Source organism: Chiloscyllium plagiosum, unplaced genomic scaffold (genome assembly GCF_037043375.1).
Source record: "Chiloscyllium plagiosum isolate Xiang-an unplaced genomic scaffold, Cpla_swu_hap1 HiC_scaffold_31, whole genome shotgun sequence".
NCBI lineage: Eukaryota > Metazoa > Chordata > Chondrichthyes > Orectolobiformes > Hemiscylliidae > Chiloscyllium > Chiloscyllium plagiosum.
In genome coordinates this window covers 6043711-6070163 of record NW_028270169.1, presented here as the reverse complement: position 1 = coordinate 6070163, position 26453 = coordinate 6043711, and the positions used below count along the sequence as shown (strand labels likewise).

Below are 26453 nucleotides of genomic sequence, written 5' to 3'. Positions count from 1 at the left end.
CTTTCCATTGACCCAGTACTCTGCCTTCCTGTTATTCTTCCCAAAGTGAATCACCTCACATTTAGCTGCATTGAACTCCATTTGCCACCTCTCAGCCCAATTCGGCAGTTTATCCAAGTCCCCCTGCAACCTGCAACATTCTTCCACACTGTCCACTACTCCACCGACTTTAGTGTCATCTGCAGATTTACTAACTCATCCACCTTTGCCTGCATCCAAATCATTTATAAAAATGTCAAACTGCAGTGGTTCCAAAACAGATCCGGGCTGAATATTTTCCATCAACCACCACTCGCTGCCTTCTTTCAGAAAGCCAGTTTCTAATCCAAACTGCTAAATCACCCTCAACTCCATGTCTCTGCATTTTCTCCAACAGCCTACCATGTGGAACCTTATCACAGGCTTTACTGAAGTCCATGTATACCACATCAACTGCCCTAGTCTCATCTAAATGCTTGGTCACCTTCTCAAAAAACTCAATGAGGTTTGTGAGACACGACCTGCCCTTGCCGAAACCATGTTGACTATCTGAAATCAAATTGTTGCTTACTAGATGATTACAAATCCTATCTCTTATAATCCTTTCCAAAACCTTTCCTACAACAGAAGTAAGGCTCACTGGTCTATAATGACCTGGGTCATCTCTACTGCCCTTCTTGAACAAGGGCACAACATTTGCAATCCTTCAGTCCTCTGGCACTAAACTGTAGACAATGACGACTCAAATATCAAAGCCAAAGGCTCCAACATCTCCTCCCTAACTTCCCAGAGAACCCTCGGATTAATCCCATTTGGCCCAGGAGACTTATCTACTTTCACTCCTTCTAGAATTGCTAACACCTCCTCCATACTAACCTCAATCTTTTCAATTTGAATAGCCCATATCTTGTTCTTCTCCTCTACAATATTCTCCTTTTCCTAAGTGAAGGCAGATGAGAAATATTCATTTAGCACGTCTCTGATCTCAATAGGGTCCACACACAACTTCCAACTTCTGTCTTTGACTGGCCCTATTCCTACCCTAGTCATCCTTTTATTCCTCACATACCTATAGAAAGTTTAGGGTTCTCCTTTATTCTATTTGCTAAAGACTGTTCATGTCCATGTCCTCTCCTTGCTCCTCTTAACGCTCTCTTTAAATCCTTCCTAGCTAATCTGTAACTCTCTATCACCTCATCTGAAGCATCTCGCCTCAACATCACATAAGTCTCCCTCTTCCACTTAACAAGAGATGCAATTTCTGTCGTAAACCACCGTTCCCTTACCTTATCACCTCCTCCCTGCCTGACAGGGACATACCTATCAAGGACACACAATATCTATTCCTTAAACCAGCTCCACTTTTTGATCGTCCCCATCCCCTGCATTTTGCTACCCCATTCTATGCCTCCTAAGTGTTGCCTAATCACATTATAATTGCCCTTCCCCCATCGATAACTCTTGCCCTGTGGCATGTACCTATCCCTTTCCATCGCTAAACTAAATGTAACTGAATTATGGTCACTCTCTCCAAAGTGCTCACCTACCACTAAATCAAACACCTGACCCGGTTCATTACCGAGCACCAGATCCAGTGTGGCCTCCCCTCTTGTCGGCCCTTTGACATACTGTGTCAGGAAATCCTCCTGTACACATTGGACACAAACTGATCCATCCAACGTACTAGAGTTATAGCATTTCCAGTCAATGTTGGGGAAGTTAAAGTCCCCCACAACGACCATCCTGTTCCTTTCACTCCTGCCCAGAATCGATTTGCCAATCCTCTCCTCCACATCCCTGGAACTCTACGGAGGCCTAGAAAAAGCTCCCAGCAATGTGACCTCTCCTGTCACGTGTGTGTCCTCATTAAATGTTCTTTCAGCCACCATTACGCTGTCCTTGAGTAACAAAGCCACACCTTCCCCTCTTTTACCGCCTTCCCTGACCTTAATGAAAGATCTAAACCCTGGAACCTGCAACATCCATTCCGGTCCCTGCTCTATCCATGTCTCCGAAATGGCCATAACGTCGAAGTCCCATGCTGCAAGCTCATACGTTATTTCGGATCCGTCCAGCGTTGAAGTAGACACACTTCAAACCAGCGTGTTGTCTGCCAGCACGTTCCTGTGACTGAAATTCTGTCCCTGTCCTCCCTTCTCTCATCCTCCTGTGCACTGGAACTACACCATAGGTTTCCATCGCCCTGCTGAGCTAGTTTAAAGCCACCCGAATAGCACCAAACATCCCACCCAGGATATTAGTACCCCTCTGGTTCAAGTGAAGACTGTCCTGTTTGTACAAGTCCCACCTTGCTCAGAAGGAGCTCCAGTTATCTAGGTACCTGAAACCCTCCCCCCTGCACCATCCCTCCAGGCACCTGTTCAGCTGATATCTCTCCCTAGTCCTTGCCTCGCTATCACGTGGCACATGTAATAAACCAGTGATAACAACTCTGTTGGTACCAGCGCTCAGCTTCCCCCCTAGCTCCCTGAAATCCTGCCTTACATCCCTATCCCTCTTTCTACCCGTGTCGTTGGTACCTACATGGACCATGACTTGGGGCTGGTCACCCTCTCCCTTCAGGACCCCAAAGACATGATCCAAGACATTAGGGACCCTGGCATCTGGGAGGCAACACACAAACCATCAGTCTCTTTCGTTCCCTACAAACCTATCTGACCCTCTCACTATCACATCCCAATGACTAACATTCTCCTCCTTTCCCTCCTTCCCTTTTGTGCAACAGGGACAGACTTGGTGCCAGAGACCTGCCCCCTAGTGCATGCTGCTGGTAAATTGACTCCCAACAGTATTGAAAACGGTTTACTTGTTTTTCAGGGGAACGACCACAGGAGATCCCTACACTGTGGATATGGAGGTCACTTGCCCAGCCTTTATTGCTCCTCAACACAATGGCTTGCTAGGACATTTTCCCAGGGCAGTTCAGTGACTACCGGTGGGTCTAGAATCGTATGTTCAGCAGACCAGACAAGAACAGCACATTTCCTTCCCCTGAAGGAAGTGAGTGAATCAAATTATCAACCAATGATTGCCATCGTGGGCAGAGAGTCACTGGTGCGAGCTTTACATGTTGCATTTATTCATCAAATTTCATAGACAACCAGCTGGCAAAGTGGTATTGGAGTCCCTGGCTCCATAGCATTAGTGGGGGATCTCTGGATTACTTGTGCAATGCCTAGTAATCAGTGTGCAAATCAAGCTGGCTGCTTTATCCTGGAGCGTGTTGGGAATTTCTTGAACACGCTGGTAGGCAAGCACCAAGTGTTCCACAACATTCCTGATTTGGACTTTGTAAACAGGAGGTGGGCTTTAGAGAGAGACACGAAAAGGAGTTACTCACTGCAGGATTCCAGGTCTCAGAGCTGTTCACGTTGCCACTGTTATTCCTGATGAAGGGCTTTTGCCCGAAACGTCGATTTTCCTGCTCCTCAGATGCTGCCTGAACTGCTGTGCTCTTCCAGCACCACTAATCCAGAATCTGGTTTCCAGCATCTGCAGTCATTGTTTTTACCCACTGTTAGACAGCCAGTCCAGTTTAATTTTAACTTAATATTGCTGTGGTGCTATGTTAATGCACTCAAACGGGTCAAAAACTGGAGAATTGTTGGTTTTTCTTAAGTGCAGGAAACTAATGGTGTATTTATTTTAACTTGTTCCTTTCCCTCAATGGCCACATTGATTAGAGAGCAAGAACCATTCTGAATCTGGAGAAGTTTTTGCCAAAGTATCTGAAGGAGAAATTTCAACTGGGAAAAACATTTCACGGCAAGAGATACATCAGGTAAAACATGATGTTATTGATGTAGCACACCACCAGATTCATAGGAAATACTGCACTTGGGTGTGAAGGTGGTCTTTTAAAGGGGATGTTTGTGTCTTCTCTAAAGCCCCTCCAAGTGTAATGGGGAGAACAAATCCTACTACAGAAGGGAAAAAGCTCCCCCCAGTCCCCAATACTCTTCAGCAATAAGAATGCCATTAAAGAGTGGGCAGAATTTAATATCCTTTTCTTGGAGTAAATATCTTAAGACTCAGTGCGGGTCTTTTTAATTATTTTTGGGGATATGGGTGTGGCATTGAAGGCCAGAATTCTATTGGCCCATAAGGAGCTGAAAATGTGTTGCTGGAAAAGCGCAGGTCAGGCAGCATCCCCAAAACATCAATTCTCCTGCTCCTTGGATGCTGCCTGACCTGCTGCGCTTTTCCAGCAACACATTTTCAGCTCTGATCTCCAGCATCTGCAGTCCTCACTTTCTCCATAATGAGCTGCCCTGGGATATGGGGGCGAAGGGTAAGCTGTCTTCTTGAATGTCTACAATCCAAGTCTGCTGCTGGTGCAGCCCACGATCCTCTCTAAAGCAGGTGCCCTGGGACACTGACCCAGCAAAAGAGGAACGATGGATTTCACAACCGCAGGATACCCAACGTCTTTTATAGCAGATACATTTGACATCATTGCTGTAATACAGGGAGTATGCCAGCTAGTGTGCGTAAAACAAGCTCACAAGAAATCATACAGGAGGAGTTGAGGGACACTTTTAAAGGAGAGATATTGGCTGGAACACAAGGGGCATTCTCTTCCTTGGAGGGGGGGGGGGGGGGGTGGGATGGAGGGAGGGGAGTGTAGTTACTGGGCTCAACAGGGCAGATACAGGAAATGAGAGAGAGGCCATTTAAGACAGAGCTAAGGAGAAACTTATATACCTGAAGATGAGAAATATTTACACCCAGAGTGTGATAAGCCTGTGGAATTCATTACCACAGAAAATGGTTGAAGCTGTAATATTCTTTTCAAGGAGGTAGCTATAGGTGGGTAATAGTGAGAGGGTGGGACTAAAGTATTGAGCTCAATGAACTGCCATGAGGGAGCAATTGTCCTACTCCCGCTCCTATCAAGTTGGCTCGTTTTAAAATTCAAATCATTTCTCAAACCAGGATCAAAGAAGTTAACTGGACAAAATGGAACACCAGTCTAGTTCGCATTAATGAAGACCCAGGTAACGATGAGGAAGGTAAGTAGTGACTGTCAGCCAGATGGCTGCCTCTGATCGATCATCAAGATACAATTTTATTAAGTGTCTTGACACAATCTCTTATTTAGTGTTGTTTAATGATGTTCAATCTGAAAAGGAATCTCCATTTTATCATTAAGAGTCAGTGTACAAAAGCAAGATAGTCACATTAATCTCTAATAAAGCACTAGTCACACAAAATACCAAGTGCAATTTCGGCCACCACACAAGGATTGCAAACCTTTGGAGTTGGCACACAGAAGATTTACCAGAGGGATTCCAAAAAAGTGGGGCTTGACTTCAAGTGTGGAGAGAAACTGGGCTTAACTTTTCCTTTGCAGGGAGGGGGATGAGGGTGGACAGAGTTAGAGGACTTTACTGGATGTAACTTTGAGCTGGAAGGGTCGTTTTCAGACATTTCATCACCACACTACATAATATCATCAGTGAACCTCCAGCTGAAGCACTGGTGGCATGGCCTGTTAGCTACATATGTGTTTACATTTCCTTGGGTTGGTAATGTCATTTCCTGTGATTACATCATTTCCTGATATTTTTCTCAGGGGATGGTAAATGGGATCCAAGTCAATGCATTTGTTGATAGAGTTCTGTTTGGAATGCCAAACTTCTAGTCTCTGTTTGACTTGTCCTATGATGGAGGTGTTGTCCCAGTCAAAACGGTGTCCTTCCTCTTCTATACATAAGGATACTAGTGAAAGAGGGTCACGTCTTTTTGTGGCTATTTGATGTTCACGTACTCTAGTGGCTAGTTTTTTGCCTGTTTGTCTAATGTAGCGTTTATTAGAGTTCTTGCAGGTAAGATAGACACTTGCCCTGGAGCACGTTCAGAAGAGATTCACAAGTATGGTCCCAGGAATGAAAAGCTTAACATATAAGGAACATGGAGGACTCTGGGTTTATATTGTATTGACTCTAGAAGGAGGATGAGGGGAACCTAATTGAAACACGCACATAAGTGAAAGGACTGGAAGAGTAGATATTGGGAAGATGTTTCGATTGGTAGAAGACACTAGGATCAAAGGGCACAGCCTTAGAGTAAAGGGAAGACCTTTCAAAATGTAGAGGAGAAACTTCTTCAGCTAGAATTCATTGGCATAGATGGCGGCGGGTGGGGGTAGGTTACCAAGTATATTTAAAAACGGAGATAAATGAGTTCTACAGTAGCAAGGAGATCAAGGGTTATGGAGAGGAAGTAGGAGAATAGGGCTGAGAAACTTAAATCAGCCATGATTGATTAGCCGAATGTCTGCTCTGTCTTGGAGAGATGAAGAATGGCGGAAACATATTCTGTAACAAACTTTTAAAGAGGAATCAAACAGAGGCATTGGAGAAAAAGAGCTAGCACAGGGACAAATGGGCCAAGTGGTCACTACATTTGCTGTATGATTCAGATTCTAGCTCATTGCAAGAGATACAGCACTTTGGCATGTGGGTCAAGGGTATCAATACATTCATTATTTCAGTGTCAAAATCTCTTCTGTCACATTAGCAAAAATGTCTTGGCATGGAAGTATCTTTTCTTACAGTCTCTAATGTATGTTGTTTTTTTTTTTTTTTAAGATGATCACACAGTACATCACTCATTGCGACCGAGAAGAACCTCTTTCAGAAGGCCATTACACTTGTGGGGTAGGAGAAAATGGAATCATGGCTCCCCCCCAGACAGGAAGCAGCAACAGGAGGACCTTCAATCAAATGTGGAGATGATTTCTCCACAAGATGCATCACAAATTTGAGGATAAGACATTGTAAGGAAGTATGCAAAGTGGAGATGCAATGATGGAACTAGTTTATCCCGAAATATTTCACCTCACTAAATAGTGATAACTTGACCTGTTTCTGGACAGAAGGCATGAGCAATAAATGCTGCCTAGCAAGTGATGCCCTCATGCAGTGACTGAATAAAGAAAACAATTCAAACTCTATTTCTGAAGCGAGTGCACAAGTTTCAGGTTGAACTTCCAAAGCAATCCTGAGGAAGTATCAATTTCCAATGAAAGTTCAATACATTAAAAAAAAAATCAAAGGGTATTATTCAAGTATCTAGCCCATATTCTTCTCTCAAAACACCATCCAAAAAAAGTTTGTCATTGTTACAAAAAAAATAAAAATGCATAATTGGCTCCTGATGAAGAGCTTATGCTTGAAACATTGACCCTGATGCTGCCTGACCTACTGTGCGTTTCCAGCACCACACTGTTTGACTCTGATCTTCAGCACCTGCAGTCCTCACTCTCTCCTAGCAGTGGAAGCAGTAGAGTCTGGTATGACTCTTCGGTTCTGAAGGGGAATCTGTAGACTTCTCCCCACATATGCCACCAGACTCGTTCAGTCTCTTTAGCACTTTGGTTTTCCTGCCAAAAACCAATTGGCTACTTGTGTGCTCCCCACAGTTGATGAACAGTAATGATCTGGATTAGACCGCCTGAAATAGTGGCGTGAGCAGATTAAGTGGTAACGTTAAACATAAAATTACACATGAAAAAGGGAATATTTGCAGAAATCTGAGAACGAACAATGAGGTCAAATAAGGAGTTGGTATAGGTAGTGGAGTAGATGGCCCCCTGTACTGTATGATTCTAGCTCATTATACACATGCAATACTTTGTACCTGTGACACAAATGTGAGCTTTTTATACCCTCACTGTGTAGGATGGATAAGTTGAACTATTAGAATATTTCACATTTGAGATAACTTTTAACCAGTGTGCACAGTGCTTATGGGGTGTGGCTTAATTATTTAAACAAAAAAAGCTAGTAAGAGGAGGAGGTACCAGTGCAAATCTGAATTGGAGGGGCAGTTAGGCAGAGCTCCTGATAGTCAGTCCTGCTTGATGTATGTTCAGGAAACCAGATGTGAAAGTGCACAAGTGGGCCTTACAAGAGAGAAAAAAACTAGCCATTCCAAAAAATCTGTCCATAATGATTCTGACCCTCCAAGAGAAACAAAACCTTGATCATTCACTCTCTACTGATCCACAACACTGCATTGCTTCCCACATTAAGTCAAAAGACCACAATTTGTTAATATGGACTGTGTTCTAAACTTGAAGCTTCATTCAGTGTCAGCTAATGCTTGATTTTTACAAGTCATGGTATGGAATGACTGTGTAATTCTACAAACCCAATGCTTTAATCAATACATTTACCATATTTTCCCCAAGGTGGTAAAAACAATGACTGCAGATGCTGGAAACCAGATTCTGGATTAGTGGTGCTGGAAGAGCACAGCAGTTCAGGCAGCATCCAAGGAGCAGCGAAATCGACGTTTCGGGCAAAAGCCCTTCATCAGGAATAAAGGCAGAGAGCCTGAAGGGTGGAGATCAAGCTCTCTGCCTTTATTCCTGAAGGGCTTTTGCCCGAAACTTCGATTTTGCTGCTCCTTGGATGCTGCCTGAACTGCTGTGCTCTTCCAGCACCACTAATCCAGAATATTTTCCCCAAGCCCAACCTTCCCAACATTTAAAATGTACAAAAATGAGAGAAAAACATGATTCAAAATGACAATGTTGGAACTACCCATCAGCTGTGATAAGAGGATACATTAAATATCACAGACTATAACCCTCAGGAATGGAGGCAAGACCCATTAGAGTTTGTGCACAATTAATCCAGTTATGCGGCCCACTTTAATCTCATTTAAAGCAAGTATTTGGACTATTGCCTATTTCGTGAGTGAGTGAGAGTGACTGTGAGAGAAAAAAGGTGCCCACACTGCAACCTTTCCTGTGAAAACCCAGCCTCCGATCACCAGAAACAAACAGCCAGTACCATCTCCAGTCTGGTTACTGCACCAGCTTTCAAAAAGATACAATTTCAACATTCAGCTTCTGTTTAGATGTGCAAATATTTTTATTCTTCAAAATGTAGGTCTACATTAGTATACAGAGTTTTCATATTGAATTTGATATATCCTCCAACAGCAAGAACTGCTCACCATCCACATTTCCACTTCTGAAAACATTGTAAAACATATACCAGTTAGTGTTGAGCTTTTCCCAACATGGAGGGAAAATTAGAAGTTTTTAAAGCCTCTCGATTTTATTTCTACAAATTTAAGAAGCTAGGTCATACATGGTGAAGTTTCAAAGATCAGCATCAGACAGTGACCATTTCTTCAAATAAGATACCAAAGGATGCCCGTAGGGACACATTTGTGGAAGTGCCAATTGTTGCATTATCCTTCCCATTGGTATCTTTGGTTAGACTCAGCTTCTCAGTGTAGCAACGGAACAAGAAATTGGTACTCTACAATCACTCCTGTTAGTTAATACTGGTTCAGCCCCAGCACTAGAGTTAAGTGTCTTGGACAGAGTCATTAACAGAGCTTCAATGGTTATTCAAGCTGTCTACACATTGGCTAACTTCTTGGTCCAGCAGGAGGAACAGCTTTGCCACTGGAGGCTGGGGAGTCGTCCAAAAGAGAGCTGCCACTATCCACACCTCTGCTGACAGCAGGGTTACTTAGAAATGGACAGGCTGTATTCTCTGCACACCTAGCCAACCAGGACAGTGCTGGGGTAGAGAAACTAGAGCACATACACAAGCCTCTGGGCATGAAGGACAGACAGAAAAATAAGGATGCATTTTGGCGGAGGGATTGCTGATAAATATATCACTTGAACTCAAGCAATTTAAAAACGAATTCTCAGATTGGTAAAAACATTGTTGGCTGAGATTACCTACTGCATGGAAACAAGCCATTTAGCCGGTTAAGTCCACACTGACCTTCTGAAGAGTTACCCACCCAGATCCATTTCCCTTCCCTATATTTACCCCTGACTAATGCACCTACCACTATGGGCAATTTAGCATGGCAAACCCACCCTAGCCTGCCACATCTTTGTGACTGTGGGAGGAAACCCATGCAGACACAGGGAGAATAAGCAAACTCCACACAGACCAGTCACCAGAGCTGGAATCGAACCTGGGCCCTGATGCTGTGAGGCAGCAGTGCTAACCACTGAGCTGCCCTATATCCCATTAAAACGGGATAAGTTTTTAAAAAAATACTTGGTAGATGTTCAGTATCCAGGGGCAAGAACAGGTTGCAATTGGTGAGTTGACTTAGCTCAGGTCAGCTGGATGACATCATCCCAATCCAAAGAACACTGCTCACCAAGATCAGTCAGTGGCAAAAACACACAGTTGAATCAGTAGATGATTTTTAAAAATCCAGTGGCACAGCGAGGTCAGCATCTCAATGGAACAGGAGACCCCAGATTGTATGAGGAGGAGCTTGTCTGAGGTGGGGGGGGGGGCTGCACAAAGTCTGAAAGATGCAGAGTTTAGTTTACAAGGAAACTATTAGAAGGGAAGGGAACAAAGTACTTCACACAAATCATTTCTTTATATATGCACAAGAATGTGGGGGTAGAAGAAATGCTTAAAAAATGAAAAAAGGTGCTACCTCCCTTTGGAGAAGAGTTCTCACAGTAGTGGTTCAGCTTCAGAAATTGGCACTCTACAGGTGGAGGCCACAGCCTTTGTCTGTCGAAGTCCACCTGTGCACATCTACTCCAAACACATCCTATCCCTAGCTAGGAGTCCATCAGGTGCAGCTTTTCATCAGTAACTCTGCCAACTGCAACATCTTCTGCAGCCAGATCGAGTTTACCCGTAAGCACATTTAAAAAGCAGCTTATATTTATCTTTTGTTTCAGGAATACAGCAGCAGTCTCCTCCACAGTGGGCAAATACATTATTCAGCTGAGCTCTGAGGAGGTACCCTTTTCACATTGCAGCAAAGAAAAAAAATACACGTTCATTAGAATTAGCACAGGGCAGTTCAAACAAAAACACACTAAGAGGCTTCATAAATTATCAGAAGAGGCACAGGTTCCATCGCAGTATGGTCACTGGATACTGAAACCATTCAAACTATAGAAAACACATTCAATAAATATGCTTGGGATTTGACACACTTTGTTCCATCACCTCAAATTGCTCCTGCCTCTGCCAGTAATACATCTATAAATTATCAACACCAGCTCTCGACACTTGAAGCTTGCGAAAGTAATACCTGGAAGTTCAATGCACTGCTTTCTTCAAAGTGGAAGTTGGCAGATTAGTTCAACTTCACAGAACTATTGCTCAACTTTACTGAAATCCTGGAGGAAAAATATCGTGCAATAAAGGATTTCACATTTCCAGCAACATTAAAACCCTGGGGTGACATCACAGCACACCCTCTGCTGAGATTCACATCTCAGAAAAGTCTGTTGTTAAGTGTGAGACACTAGGACACAAATTAGAGACAGCAATTTGTTTCCCATTGAATATCGCTTACAAACCAATTTGAAAATCTGTCACTAAAGTTTCTTCGTCAAAAATCAAAAACACTGGATGGCACTTGAGCTACTTTAGTAGGGTCACAACTGTAAATGCTGCAAAATACTGGTTTGGAGTAAAACTGATTTCTACAGCAAGGCCACACATTTACCTATAGTTATTATTACACTGGTGATAAAAATCAATTAAATAGGATGCTCAGATGCTTGGTCGGCATTACAAGTCCAACTTTGCCTGGTGTGCAGCGAAGCAACCTCCCACCCATTATGAGACAATGTCATCAAAAACACCCACTACTATTTTAATAGCCCTGCTTCTGATCAAACTTCAGCCCTACTGACTACCAAACCCAAAAGAACATGGTCATTTCTGTGCTCTTTGCCAGAATATTTTAGCATATTGATGCAAAAAAAAAAGGGACATGGAAAAAGACAGTGCCCTTCACCAACCAGTTGAATAAAGAATTGCCACTAAAACCTGCGAATGACTTTTATAGGCCAGTCTTCACAGCTCAAAACACTTGGCAGCCACAATGAAAATTGGAGATGGCATAAGGTCACTGTGCATTTGAGTAATGGACATTGGAAAGTTTCAGAGAAAGTTATTAGATATTGAAATCTAGTGACAACACTGAATCTAACGGTAAAACAGATTCTACCATTTCAACCATCACAAAGTCTAAAAAAAGTCTTCCAACAGCTAGAAAATGGAGCTCCATTAAATTCTGTTCTGAAAGTTATCCAACTCAGCAGAGAAAAGGACTGTATCAGAGATGGTATTGGACTGCAGCCATGATTTCTCAGAGTGAATTAACTGAATGCACAGGCTGAAAACAGAACTTGAACAGTTCAAGAACCAGAAGCTCTGGTTTTATTAACATGCAGATACAAAACAAAATGAGCATGAAGAACCCCAAAACAAAATTTTATCAAATTTTATCTATTGAGCAGTTCTTTTATGTAGTGGCTATTAATCTAGTTTTTCAAAATTTATGAAACTGATTTTTCCTACAATGCTCATTTCACAGGAGGGAAGTGTTCAGAAATGGTTTCGGAGAAAAGTGTTACTTCTCATTTTCCTCAGTGCGCGTGCATGTTGGGGTGGAGGGGGTGAGAAGTCAGCACGCAAAAGGTAATAACAATATGCCACACAGTTACTAAATAGCCACCATCCATGGACATTGTGAAGTATTCCAACAGGCACCATTCTAGGTTTACTGACAGCCTTAAATGCTGCAGGACTCTTAAATGATAACCTGACTGAGCTTTAACAGTGACTCCAGTCACAAAACATTTAATCGCATATCTAATCAACACCAGTAAAGCTTTGAAGCCCTGAAAGGCTGTGGGCTGAGGGGGAAAACAAATTCTTTAAGCCCTGAACTACACACATCTAAAAATATTAAATAAAATATTGTCTACTTTTTCTGTTGCTTAGAGAACTTCTTGAGAATTGTTACCCACCAATAGCTTTGTGCTAAAAATGATGCCATCTTTCTAATTCCAAACCATTGTAAGAGCTCTGAAGGGAGCAAAGACTTAAGGCTTTTCAATGGGCTTTTGAGGGAGACCAATGACTTACAGATGTCAACAGCATCACTCGTACACAAATGTTGCTACTCAGACCCTCACTAACAGGCAACATTCATACAGAATTATTACACTTTCTTTAAGTTACAGTAGTATAGCAATATTCAGCCAGTGTATGGAAAAGTAAAACTGCATTCAATGCATTTGTTGCCAAACTTATCAAATCATTTTAATTGCAGATAAAAGGCCTTTGTTTTCAAGGAGCAGCAGGATAAAAACACCAAGCCTTCCAGGTCGCGTAGTATGAAAAGTATTTCATGCATATGAAAGTCACAAAGTGTATTCCAAAGGAATGTCTGATGGTCAGAAATAGCAGCTGCATAAATAGATTCTTAATAATGACCCATTTAGTTGATAGAGTAGGGAAACAAAATCAAATATTTTCTGCAGTTAAAAGGAACTCATGATTCTAGCGTTTAAGGGAATCTTTTCAATTTCCTCCCCTTTAATTCTCTGAAAACCAATTTGATTTATTTTTGAGAGATAACTGTATTAGTGTTAACATTCCTCTGGCATCTTTTTGCCATCAGTTCCTTCTCCTAGTGTTGGGTCAGATAGCAAGTGCCATAGGTATATTCTAATTAACCTGCTCAGTTGCTCAGACACACCTCTGCAGAAGGGGGGACTCAAACTCAGGCCTTCTGGGTCAGAGGGACATATCGCTGCACTAGAGCAGTGCCTTCTGGTTCATATCATTTGACATTGTACATCGCTGTAGACACTGATTCTTTCAGCATGCACAAGGACTTACCAGCAGGTGTCAGTGGAGAGCAAGCAGGACTGGAGATCTGCTTAACGTTACCCCAGGACAGCTAGTGATCGGCAATGCAACTGAGCATCTTTGCACCTGATGGTTTGTGCCCTGGGGGAGAAGTCAAACTTAAGATAAATCTCTTCCTCGAGACAAGTTTCACACCCCAGTCTGTTGCTGACTCCACGCATGACCCCCATTTAATAAAATTGGGCATTTTGCCCAAACAAATCATTTTCATGTGATTAACACCAGCAAGGCCAGCATTCACTGTCAATCCTCAAGTATCTGAAGGTAGGGTTCCTCCAAAAGACTTTCTTTCTGATAATTTGAGATGCTATTGAGTGACACGCGAAGCCAAAACTGCAAACAAGGACAAATCTGATAACAGCAGGCCTCTGTCCAACAGGACATGAGTGAACCAACTGTGTTTTTTTAAAAACAGTTTTGTGGTCACTTAGTGCAAACATACAAGCTGCAAATTAAATTTCATCCCAGCCACCCTAAGCACTGGAGTTCTTAAAAGCAAATATTTCTAAATCTACACAGACAAAATGAATCAGGAGCAAGGGCTTTGAGTAGGCATGAGTGTGTTGCTGGAAAAGCACAGCAGGTCAGGCAGCATCCAAGTAGCAGAATAATTGATGTTTCGGGCAAAAGCTTGGCAAGTCTTGAGCTCAAGGTTTGGAGTGAGAGACAGACATCTGGGCTTTAACTTCAAACTAAAACTGGTATCTTCATATTATTTAGGATTAATAAAGTGAATACTGCAGATGCTGGAGATCGGAGTGGAGAGTGTGGTGCTGGAAAAGTACAGGTCAGGCAGAGGTGCTGGAGAATAGACATTTCGGCCTTAAGACCTTAGTCAGGGCTGATGAAGGGCTTATGCCTGAAACGTCGATTCTCCTGCTCCTCAGGTGCTGCCTGACCTGCTGCACCTTTCCAGCACCCCACACTTATTTGGGATTGTCTATGTCAAATCTTTCAGGAGGATGAATACATTTTTCCCCCTAAAATGTCAGACCCGACAGCATGCACTGAACAACAGGATGCAAATAATTCTTTCAAACACCCAACAGATGTTGATCATTTTAGGTAATGGATGCACTTCCCTCAAAGCGCATCTTGGATTAGATCACACCACACAATGTGGGGACTCCACTGGTGTGACAGAACCTGCTGCCCCACTTCATTCTCAACAACAAAATCGCCAACTGCAGGGCTCTCCAGCAAGCTCTTGCCAGACAAAAGGGAGCTGGCTGTTAGAGATGGGATGAACAGTGCTACACTTATCAAATAAAATCACCATAAAACTCACTACTTAATCTGCAGTGATGGCTCTTCACTTTACTTTAAAACTGAGGCCAATTTTCATCCAAAATTACTGGAAAAAAACAAACAGCTCTGTAGATTTAAATGAATTTTCAATTTGTCACTTTTTCAGCTATAATAATGAACATTTCTCCCCCCAGTGACAACTCTGAAAATGGATCTATCCGGGTTAAAAAGAGAACTCTGCAGTTCAGAGATCACAAAGCCTGCAACAAGGCAGCAGCAAAAGGCGATACAAGTCGAAAGAGAGGGGGAGTTGGGAATCACTAAAGAAACGTTGAGTGCGCGCACAATCCACATCATAAGGGGCTCCAACATCTCAACAACTGCCAATAGGGACAACTGTGGGGCATTACACTAAAGCACTGAATGCCCGTGAGTGACACATGGACACAAACCAGATAATTCAGTAGTTGCCAACAGCTCTTCACACCCTTCCCTTCAACTCAGATTCTGGAACTGCAGATGTCCTTTTGAAAGATTGCATCTGTTTTGCATTCTTTCCCTTCCCTCTAATCCTGTCACTGAAACCAGTTTCTAATCACACATCAAGGTGGTGGTTAAACACAGACTTCAATCTTGTGGAAATACCCTTCCTCACAGAGGCAACAGAAGGAAAAAAAGGCGACCTGCAAAAGAAGTTTTCCAAACTAGACAGAAAAAAAAACACTGACAAGTTTGGCAATCAAAGGCATTAACACAAAACAATCAAAAATTGCTGTTAAGACTAACTAGAGCACCACAGTTACTTGAACTCAGTTCATCTGTACACAGGGTGATGAACATGACCATTCTGATGAAGATTTGGTTCTGGACCTCGGCTGACGGGGGGCCTGTGGATTTTCCCCAACATCCCCATAGTCTGATCCCTAAAGCAGGAGTTCTGGTAGTCCCCACCCAGGTAATCCACAGTCTGCAGGACATTGGTTTGGCTGGAGGAACCAGCTCCAGCTCGAAGAGGAGTCCCCGCCACACAGTCCACTGGGCCAGAGGCTCCTCCATGAAACACCATGCCCAGGTCCTGGGACCCAGAGCTGTCGCTGTTGGGAGTCGGAAGGATATTGTTCCATATTGGCTGGAAGTACTGCCCATTGGAATATGGCAAAGCCCCCTGGATTCCATTGACTGGGGGAGATGGCGACAATTTATCACCATGAACTCTCAGATTATAAGGCTGGCCCAGGTACAGCTCGGCAGGGTAACTCAATGTCTTGCTAGTCAACCCTGCAGCAGAAATCTCTCTGTGGAACTTGTTGGGATGCCCAGTGCCAGTGTCTCTAGTCAGATGTTGCAACTGTGCCAACTGGTGCTGGTGCCATGTGGCAGAATCTATGTCATTCTGGTAGGCTGCTTGCATCCTGTTCATATTGCCCATGGCAATGCTGCCAGGGGCAATGGCTGTCATGGCGATGGCTGGGTCCCCTGGGTTCACAATGCAGGGGGGCAGGTGACCTGGCACACCATGACCAGACACCCTAGTGCTAGCGTGAATCAACACATTGCGGCTGATGGGGCTGGGGTTGGCGATCTGTCCCTCACAGACTGAGGTAGTGGTAAGGCCCGCACTGGCCTGGCACATCTGGTATATCTGGTGCACAATGCTGTTCAAGTCAGAGGGCCTGTTCTGCTGCAGGTTAGCAGCCATGGAGAGTGGAATAGTTGAGGTAGACACCGTGACGTTGGGAGGGGCATCCCCGTCCGGGCGCATCTTCCGGTATCCATGTAAACCCGGTTGTAGCAGCATGTTTTGCGGGTGGGATAAAGTGCTAGGTGCAGCATAGGGAGCAGACGGGGGGTTCATGTCTGGCAGCAACCTTGCGCGGGTTCCGTCAAAGTCTTTCACAATCCTCTTCGTGGGCAGCTTGACAATTGCAAGTAAACCACGGTTCGAGCTAGCCTGAGAAGGGTAGGGACTGAATCGCTGGCCCAAAGTATCCAAACCGTTCACCGTACGACGAAGGTGTTTTCTTTGTGGTACTTTGACACTATTTGGAAAGATTTTTATGGTGAGTGGATTGTTGGCAACTTTCTTAGCATATGCATCCAATTCTGCTGGGGTTGGGTACTGTGCAGATCTCATCTTTTGCGTATTTTCCCCTATAAAAACGCAAAAGAGACACGTTAGTGATCTGGGTAATCAAGACGAACGTCAGTGTTACATAGAATCATTAGTCAAAAGAAGCTCAACAGGTAGACAGAGAGAACAGATCATTTTAATCTTCCTAGTTCTGAGGCAGGGCTTCAAAGTGAAAACCTGGCAGAATTGGACTGCAAGTAAAACAGGGATATTTTACATGCAGTCAGCTATAGCTGCTGATCACATTCTCACCCGAACCAGCAGTTTCCAGCACATTCTCCAGGCTGACAGTTCAGTATCATATCTGCTGTCTTATGCAGAAAGCATTAAACAGAGACCCTTGTACCAACAGGTGGTACAACGGCTGCCACATTTCCTATAATCACACCGCGGCCAGCTTAAGGCCATGAAAATGCAGGGAAAATTCCAGCTCCCTTACATCTTCTACAATGAAGACTTCACCCATGTCTCATTTATTTGTTATTTTTTCCTCACCATCCCCAATAATCTTTCAAGCTGCATGTTGAAAACTTCAAAACCTTTGAGAATTGAAGAAGCAGTAAAATTCAGTTTCCTACTGTTGCTTGCAGCTTTATTGGGTTCTTTGTAGTTTAATGTCCTCCTCTAATGCAAAACTTGAAAGCCCGGGTTTAGAGTCCTCAAGTCACTAATATTCTCAACAGCAGGATGCTGTTCACCATGATCCTTGAAGGTACATCCAGTTCTACAGTTTAAGGACTAAAAGAAAAACTAGAAAATAAACTGTAGTTGGAAAGTTTAAAAATCTAAATTAGAAATTTTTCTTCAGGTTAAAAATTGTTAAAAATCATTCTACAGTAGCAACTAAAATCAGATTATTCATTCAGTAAACACTTTATTGAGTGTCTCCTGTTTCCACCGAGGTCACTGGAATAATTTAGAACTCTACATTTGTGTGGATAAGTACATGGTGACAATGTGTCAAAAAGTTAATACTTTCATGCATTTCTCATGCTGTGCCTCAGACCCTGGTCAGTGATTTCGATTTCACTTGTTAAGCAGTCAAGCTCATTTATGACCCTCCTTCCAGCAAACCCTTAACATCCAAGTTCTGTCCTATCAATATTTCAAGATTTGTGTGAACAAAGCCTGAAAATAATTAACACAGGACAGAGAGAGACAGGAAACGACCGTGGAGGTGAAATGACCTCCGGATCAGTGACAGGGAAGTGCAATAAGCAGCACTCACACCAGATTACAGTTCAGGCTGCAGTGCAAGTACTGTTGGCATCAGCTTGTCATGAGGGCTCTATACTCCATACAGTGATCATGGGGACAAAAACAAATTAAAAAATCCATGTTACAGGAGCAAATTGCTTTGCAGTAGCTCACACTGGAGGCATGATAGCATATGCAGAAGCCACAATGAGCCATTTGCTGCAGAGCTTTGAGTGAAGAGCTTGGTCCAGGAACATTGTGCTAATATGGGTGCAATGTTTTAATCTGATTATTCACACTCTTGATAAAGGTAACTGCCCTGAAGCAGCCGAACGGCATGTTGTTTCATGAACTGCTTTGAGAATTAGTAATATTAGTCGTCTTCACTTTCACCACTGTGGTGTTGCAGAAGCTGGCCAAAATGGAAGTTAAATAGTAGCATTATAAACAGAGGAGACAATTTTTTCACTCCAGGGAAATCTCCAACTTTAGTACCTAATTAGGACATTAGCTGTTAGTCTCAGGGCAGGCCATTTGGTCCTTCGTGTCCAAACCAAGCTTCTGAAGAGCATTCTACTCAGACCCATTTTTCCCCCGCCCCCAGATCCCTGTATTTCCCATGGCCATTCACCTAACTTGCACATCTTTGGACTGTGGGAGGAGACCTACACAGACAATGTGGTAACTGTCTGTCAAGTTCGCAGAGGTGGGAATCAAAGCCACGTCTCTGGAGCTGAAGCAGCAGTGCTGACTACTGAGCCACCGTGCCGCCCCAGTGGTTCCTGTTGCCATCCAAACAAAAAAAAGGCAGGAGATTGTCTGGTACAAGGGCCATTCACACTAGGTTAGAATGACTAAGTCAGACTTATTTTAGGATAGACAAACTCTTTCCAACATGACAGACTGCTGATCACAAGTGAGAATCTCAGTTAAAGCAGCTTTGATAGCATGCTAGATGGTAAGGGAGATGAAACCTGTACCTCTGCTCCAGGTTGGGACAGCAGGCCAATACAATAAAGTATGCAAAACTGACACTATTTTCAGCAATCCTCAAATGAGGAAGATATTAGCATGGTAAAAAACAAGGAGAGAAGTGATACGGAAAAATCTTATTTCTCATGGCGTGACAGTGTCAACACTTTTATTTAAGTGCTTTTATAAAACAAATGGACCCTGATTCTAAACAGGTTGAGATCCCCCAGGGAAAGTCTGAATCAATGTACTTAAGTGATTGAAAGATCAAAGGATTCTTACAGAAACACACCTCCATTGCTACATTTGCAGAATGAAAGACTGGCAAAATAACTGCCACTGTTGCCGGCTTTCAGGAAAAGTGATCAAGCCTCAATAATTCCAGCAAGTCCAAGAGCATCAAGCCATTGGTAAAAGCCCTTGGAGGTATTCTCATGTCATGTCAACCTGTTCTGATTAATATCACCACAAGTTTTTTTGTATTAGCATTACAAAATGCAAAAAAGAATTCCTCCAAGCAACTCCGTTTGGCTGGACAAAAACCTGTAACATTACCCTTACTGGATGTGCATTCAAACAGACCAGTTTCAAAAAAATCATGCCACCCTCATACTTCACTGTAGTGTTCAAGAGACTGCTGTGATGGTTTTTGTATCTTCCCATTCACATGATAAAGAAACAGTGCAGAGTTAATGAGGGTAAAGCAACACCACCTTCACATCAAGAGGATGTTGGAGCTAGCAAAAATTAGCACAGAAACTCAAATATTCCTTTACAACATAGGAGGGAAATGTTCAACAATTCACTCACTCCTCCCGAAAACAATACAGAAGGAAAAGATCAAGGCCACAAGCCATTTGTCAACTTTTATTATACAAGTCTCTAAATTGGCAACTGGTTCTGAAGCAGACTCCATTCCTGCTGCTTTCCATTTTAATTTCAGACTGTGGAATGCTTGGATAAGCAACAGCTTTTCCAGCCCAAAGTGGCATTAGTGGAAATAACTCCAGGGTTTTGTGCTGCAACCAGTTTTTCTGCTCACCAACTTCAATCCTGCATTCTCGGTATGGTTTTAAAATTGGAGGAGTGTACAGATACATCATAGCTCTTTACCCTTCCTTCCTTTTTACAGGAGGGAGTGATTAACCTTTTAACACACTTACTGAGCAGACAGTGTCAGCCAGGGCTCAGTGGATAGCATTCTTGCCCAAGTCAGATCAAAGACCAGTCTTTCTGGACTTGAGCACATAATCCAGAAGTTGTGCAGCACTGAGGGGGTCCTGTATGTTAAAGGCACAGTCTTTGATTAAGATATTAAAGCGAGGCCTTGTCAGCTTTCAGCAAGGATGTAAAAGATCTCACGACCACTATTTCAAAAAGCAGGAAAATTCTCCTTCGTAACTTGGTCAACATTTATCCTGCAACCATCACCACAAAGAAGTCAGCTATCCCATCATTATCACTTGCTGCCAGTGGGTACTCTGTACACAATACTGTGTGACTACACAATCAACAAAGTATTTATTGAAGCCTGAAGTTCTCTCGACATGTCCTGTGGCAGCAAAAGGAGCTACAGAAATGCAACTGGAGTCATTTCCCAGGTTTCGCAAATGCCATATGGGGCAATTATCAAGAATTTAGGTTTATCAGCTAAAACTGGACAGGGGATTAGCGGGTGGATGGCAAAAAGCAATGTGGATCAGATCACAGTATGGGAATGACTTTTGGTGGGGGGTGGGGGAAGAGGAGGGAGTGTAGACTGGAGAATAATCACACAAAGTGAAACCAAGAATATAGTGTTTGTGCAGTTGAATATACACAGTTACAGAAGATTGTAAAGATAAGGTGCAGCAAGTCCATGAAGGTACCTGAAAACAAAGTTTAGCATGGTTCAGAAATGCTGAATAAAACCAAACTCCGTTCAAAAGCTTGAAAGTTTTCATACATGAAACTTTTTATCAAGCATCCTTCACCTATGTTAGGCTTGCCTTGAACAAAACTCATTCTTCCTTTCAGTTACATTGCCCTCATTTCATAAGTGGACTTAAAAGGAAACAATGCATCCTTATAACAGATGCTGACCCATTTAGGAAGCTGATACTTGCTGGGGCCAACTAACATCGCCAGTCACTTGCCAGAGGGAGTCTTTTACTGAATAACATTTTACATCAAACCTGATAAGACAGTGCAAATGCAAATAGGTTCACTGCTTCGTTCCCATCCGGTTGATATACCTAATAGACCAGCGTAGAGTTCAGATGAGATTAGATTGTCTGCAGTGTGGAAACAGGCCTTTCGGCCAAACAAGTCCACACCAACCCTCCAAAAGTTTAAGCCACCCAGACTCATTCCCTTCCCATATATTTGCTCCTGCCTATTGCACCAGACCCTGTGGGCAATTTAGCCTGGCCAATTCACCTAATCAGCACATCCTTGGATTGTGGGAGGAAACCGGAGCACCCAGAGGAAACCCATGCAGACATGGGGAGAATATGCAAACTCTACACAGACCAGACAGACAGTCGCCAGAGGCAGGAATCTAACCCAGGTCCCTAGTGCTGTAAGGCAGCAGTGATTGAGCCACCGTGCCGTCCCTTAAGATCAGGGAGTTTGAAGAAGTGCCTAAAAAGTTAGAGTATGATGGGTCCAAGTGATAAAAGATTCCATGCACTTGAGAGCAATTAGATTGCCTTGGACCAGAGGGCATAGCCTTAGAATAAAAGGGAAGACCTTTTAGGACAGAGATAAGGAGAAACTCGTTCAGCCAGAGAGTGGTGATCTATGGAATTTATTGCCACAGAAGGCTGGAGGAGGCCAGGTCTGAGTATATTCAAGACTGAGATAGATAGGCTTGCGAGTGTCAAGGGTTATGGGCAAAAAGAGAATGGGATTGAGAAACTTAGCCACGATTGAACGGCACAGCAGACTCTGGGCTGAATGGCCTAAATTCTGCTCCTGTCTTATGACACGGCATTTGTGTGGTGTGAATGTAAAACTTGCCATTTGTCAGCCCAATCCTAATGAGTGATTCTGTACTAAGTTAGTTATGCACAGGATAATGTCACAAGGACAGCACGGTGGCTCAGTGGTTAGCACTACTGCCTCACAGCATCAGTGACCCAGGTTCGATTCCAACCTCGGGCGACTGTCTAGAGTTTGCACATTCTCCCAGTGTCTGTGTGGGTTTCCTCTGGATGCTCCGGTTTCCCCCCTTAGTCCAAAGATGTGCAGGTTAGGTAAATTGGCCATGGGAAATTGCCCATTGTTCAGGGATATGTAGGTTAGGTGCATTAGTCAGGGGTCAGTAAAGTAGTAGGGGAATGGAGGTGGGTGGATACTTTGAGGATCAGTATGGATTTCTTGGGCCTAATGGTCTACTTCCACACTGTAGGAATTCTATGAACACTGGATGGAAGATATGATTTAATTTTACTAATGTTTCCTTCGATTCTTTTCTGGTGAGCTTATAACACTTGAGATTTTAAACTTTATCTTGCCAAACATCCACATCCTCCTATTTAAAAAGGCAGGACAATGTTTTACTCATGTCACTGAAATACAGTTTTATAACCAAGGTATATACAAAGCCGGTGTGCTTTTTTGAGGGTGGGTGGGGGAAGGGACATTTTTGTTTCTACCTTAACTTGTACTACTGGACACGCTTGTGGATGATCATATGAATCCAACGAGAAATTGAACATTTAAGTACAGCACTGTTGACTCATCTTTAAAAAAAACCTCAGTTGCATACCAGTTACTTTATCACCAAAGATGTGATTGACAATTGACTGCACGAAGATTACTCTTGCAGAGAAGTTTGAGCCAAAAACACTTGTGTTTTTGTGATGAAATGTAAAAGATAGTGAAGGAAACAGAAAATAAACAACTCCACTTGCAGCTGGACACAATTCCACTCAGAACATTAAAAACCTGGTTATCGAGGTTGCAGAGAAACCTGGTACTACGCATGGCAATCAAAGAGACTCATCTTAAGCTCGGAAGATCTGGTCACATCAGCAGTGCTGATGGAAGTAATTAAACTATGCGTGCAGGAATGGTCTGACAGATTGCGAAATTTTAAAAACAATTTATATTTAACAAGTTTAGGAGCCAGAGGGTAGTGGGCAGGGTTCAGACAGGAGGCCTGTGACCACAGATCAGTGTTGGGTTCACTTGCTGTTTCCATTTATCTGAATGATTTTGATATGATTATTGGAGGCATGGTTAAGACAGCAAAACTGGAGGTGGAATGGATAGCGAAGGTTCTCAAGAGTACAATGGGACCTTGATCAGATGGGCAGCAGATGGAGTTTAATTTAGATAAATGGGAGGTGCTGTGTTTTTGGTCAGGTGACTCAGGGCAAGCCTTACACAGTTAAGGCAAGGGCCTTGGGAAGTCCTGCAAACCCAGAGACCTTGGGGTGCAGGTGCACTGGAGTTGCAGGTAGACAGGCAGCATTTGGCACACTTGCCTTTATAGGTCAGGTGCATTGAGTACAGGAGTTAGGAAGTCAGGTTGCAGCTGTACAAGACATCATTGAGGCCACTTTTGGAATCCTGCATTCAATCTCGTCTCCCTGCTCTGGGAAGGCAGTTATGAAACTTGAAAGGGCTCAGAAAAGTTGGACAAAAATATTGCCAGGGTTGGCGGGTTTGAGCGGAATATACTGGAGCTATTTGCCCTGGAGTGGAGGCTGAGGCTTTTGACTCCCCTCACCCTATCCATGCCCCATAGAGACTTTTAAGTCACGAGAGGCATGGATTGGGTGAGGGGAGTCAAAAACTAGAAGGTGGAGGTTTAAGGGGAGAAGCAGAAAGGGATCCTAAGGGGCAACTTTCTCAGGAGGGTGGTGTGTGCATGGAGTGAGTTGCCAGAGGAAGTGGTGGAGGCCGGTACGATTACAGCAATTAAAAAGGCATTTGGATGGATATATGAATAGGAAGGGTTTAGATGAAAAATGAGCCAAGTGCTGGCAAATGGGACTAGATTACATTAGGATATCTGAGTTGGACCGAAGGATCTGTTTCCATGCTGTACATCTCTATGACTGAGTCTTTTGTACCATTTTACAATAGTGGATCAACTTGGATAATTCCTCCCAATCTCCGGTAAACTGGATCTCTGTACCAGACATTGAAAGACTATTCACCAGCACCTACAGGCAGTAATCTGGCAGAGGTGACAAAATGTTATGTAAAATCGTTTAAATTTGGTGCAGCCAACAGAATAGAAACTAGCTAGTTCAAAGAGATTATTCCTCCCCTTTTTGAAGACCGAATTTCAGCCATGACACAGTGGGTAGCACTCCCCTTGTCAGAGGGTCCTGGATGAGAATCCCCATTCTGGAGACAAGCATCAAATTGAGAGTCACTGGCAGAGCAGTGCTGCACATAGAACAGATCATCTGAAAGGTGCCTTTAATAGCCAGATAGACCAAACAGTCAAGGCTACAGCATAGAATCAAGTTGTCTCACAAGATCCTGCAGAATCCCAGACAGACGTCAAGGGAATTGCCTGAGAGTCTGAAGATTTGGATGCTCCATTCTTCTGCCCCTGCAAGCTTTTTGGAACAGAATTCAGGTGGTTCTGCTGCAGTTAATTTCTAATTACCCACCAAAAAACTTTACAAGTTTAAAAACCTAGTTTAATTCCTGGATATCCATTAAACTGAGCCACAACTCGCCAAAATCCAGACTTAACACCCACCTACCTCCTGGTCCCACTGCTAAAATCAGACAGTACCATTCCCAACCTATCCAAACCATTTCACAGTTCACTTGGCACTCTACCCTCTCACATGACACTCACCATTTGAAAGCTTTCAAAGCATCTGGCCGTCCAGCTGGATATTTTAAAAAGTACTCACGATATGGTCACAACTGGCACCAAGGAGGGTCAAGGTCAGCCTTCCCACAACTATCCTGCACTACATGGGCAAATTGGATTTAATGTAAACAATACTCCTGAGGGAGCAGTCACTGGAATTTCCTACCAGAAATACAGATCTTTTAAAGATGGAACTGATTGAGTGCGCCACTCCTTTTGGGCAGGCATTTGGTCTGTTATGATAAACTGAGCAGCTGCTTGTTCTTTCCAGTGCATACAAACTATGACCTTGGTTGAGTAGGGTTAACGTTGAAGATTTGAGAATGGGAAAAAAAAAAGACCAAAAGCTTAACCAAGGATTGCACTAATTTCTCAGGTGTCAACATAATAGCCGCAAGGGTCTTGTGGAGCAATTGTAGCTTTTCTGAAGTCGAGGTCTGGATTCAACTCCCACCTGTCCCAAAAGTGTGTCGCAGCAGGTCAGAACAGGTTAAGGAATTACATGACAGCAGTGTAGTAAAACAACCCAATTTAGTTTTTGTTTTCCACAACTGTACCATTCACACTAGCTTTTTGAAAAACATTATATAGAACCCACAGGTGACAGAGAGGAACAAACCAGTCAGGCCCTCAATGTGTGGGCCATACTATCACAATATACATACTCCTTACCCCACAGGAAACAATGCCGTCTCCTGGGAGAAACACAAGCTGAAGGAGAAACCAAAAGTAACTTTGAAAGGGAGAAAAGGTTCTTTTCTGACCTAGTTAGGCAGTGCAAACGAGAGCAGATCAGAACTCCTACTCTGAGAACTACATACTCTACCTACCTTTTATATCAAGTGGTGGTTCCCACACCCTCACCTGCTAAAACAATCACTTCCGATGTGTCACCCCAAGGAAAGCATTTAGACTCCTCCTTAAGTAGTTCACTATAGCACAGAAATCACAATGTGCAGCTTAGGTGAATTGGCACTTCAGTTCCAGCACTTTAACCCAGTAACTGTGAAGTAATGGATTGATGAATTAGTGCAGTGTACTCTGTCGATGTTACATTGCTTGGATTGTGCAGTGCTGGATGCTGTGCCAATTAAATGATTTACTTGGTAGTTTGGGTTAGTTTGTGCAGTTGGCTGGGTCATGGAGGAGTGACACGAACTGCAGCCTGGTGTGCAATGCTGTAGCACAGGGAGCAATGTCAGGTCAGTTCCTGTTTGAGAGATTCACAAATGGGGGGGTTGTGGTTGCAGTGGTGGTGATGCTCGACATACATTGGTATATGACAAAAATCGGCTGGGTGGTTGACAGTCAAAGGTGGTGTTAGGTCGCACCAAAAAAAAGGGATAGAAATGGATTGGTCATATTGACAAATCATTGCCATATG

At 43.3% G+C, this 26453-nt stretch overlaps 2 protein-coding genes across 9 annotated transcripts in view; one reads left to right on the top strand and one right to left on the bottom strand.

Moving 5' to 3' along the window:
* LOC122563870 (transient receptor potential cation channel subfamily V member 3-like) overlaps positions 1-7188 on the top strand; it is a 105815-nt gene extending 98627 nt beyond the window's left edge. For all 7 annotated transcript variants that reach the window (XM_087977175.1, XM_087977173.1, XM_087977176.1 and 4 more), the window contains 3 exons: positions 3684-3781; positions 4936-5012; positions 6594-7188. In XM_087977175.1, the coding sequence (XP_087833301.1) occupies positions 3684-3781; positions 4936-5012; positions 6594-6769 (351 nt within the window). In that variant the 3' untranslated portion in view covers positions 6770-7188. The remainder of the gene's footprint in view (positions 1-3683; positions 3782-4935; positions 5013-6593) is intronic.
* A 2852-nt stretch (positions 7189-10040) lies between these two features.
* The window catches only part of LOC122563871 (protein FAM222B), a 56285-nt gene continuing 39872 nt past the window's right edge, over positions 10041-26453 (bottom strand). For both annotated transcript variants that reach the window (XM_043718072.2, XM_043718073.2), the window contains exon 2: positions 10041-17093. In XM_043718072.2, coding sequence (XP_043574007.1) covers positions 15757-17076 — 1320 coding nt within the window. In that variant the 5' untranslated portion in view covers positions 17077-17093 and the 3' untranslated portion in view covers positions 10041-15756. The remainder of the gene's footprint in view (positions 17094-26453) is intronic.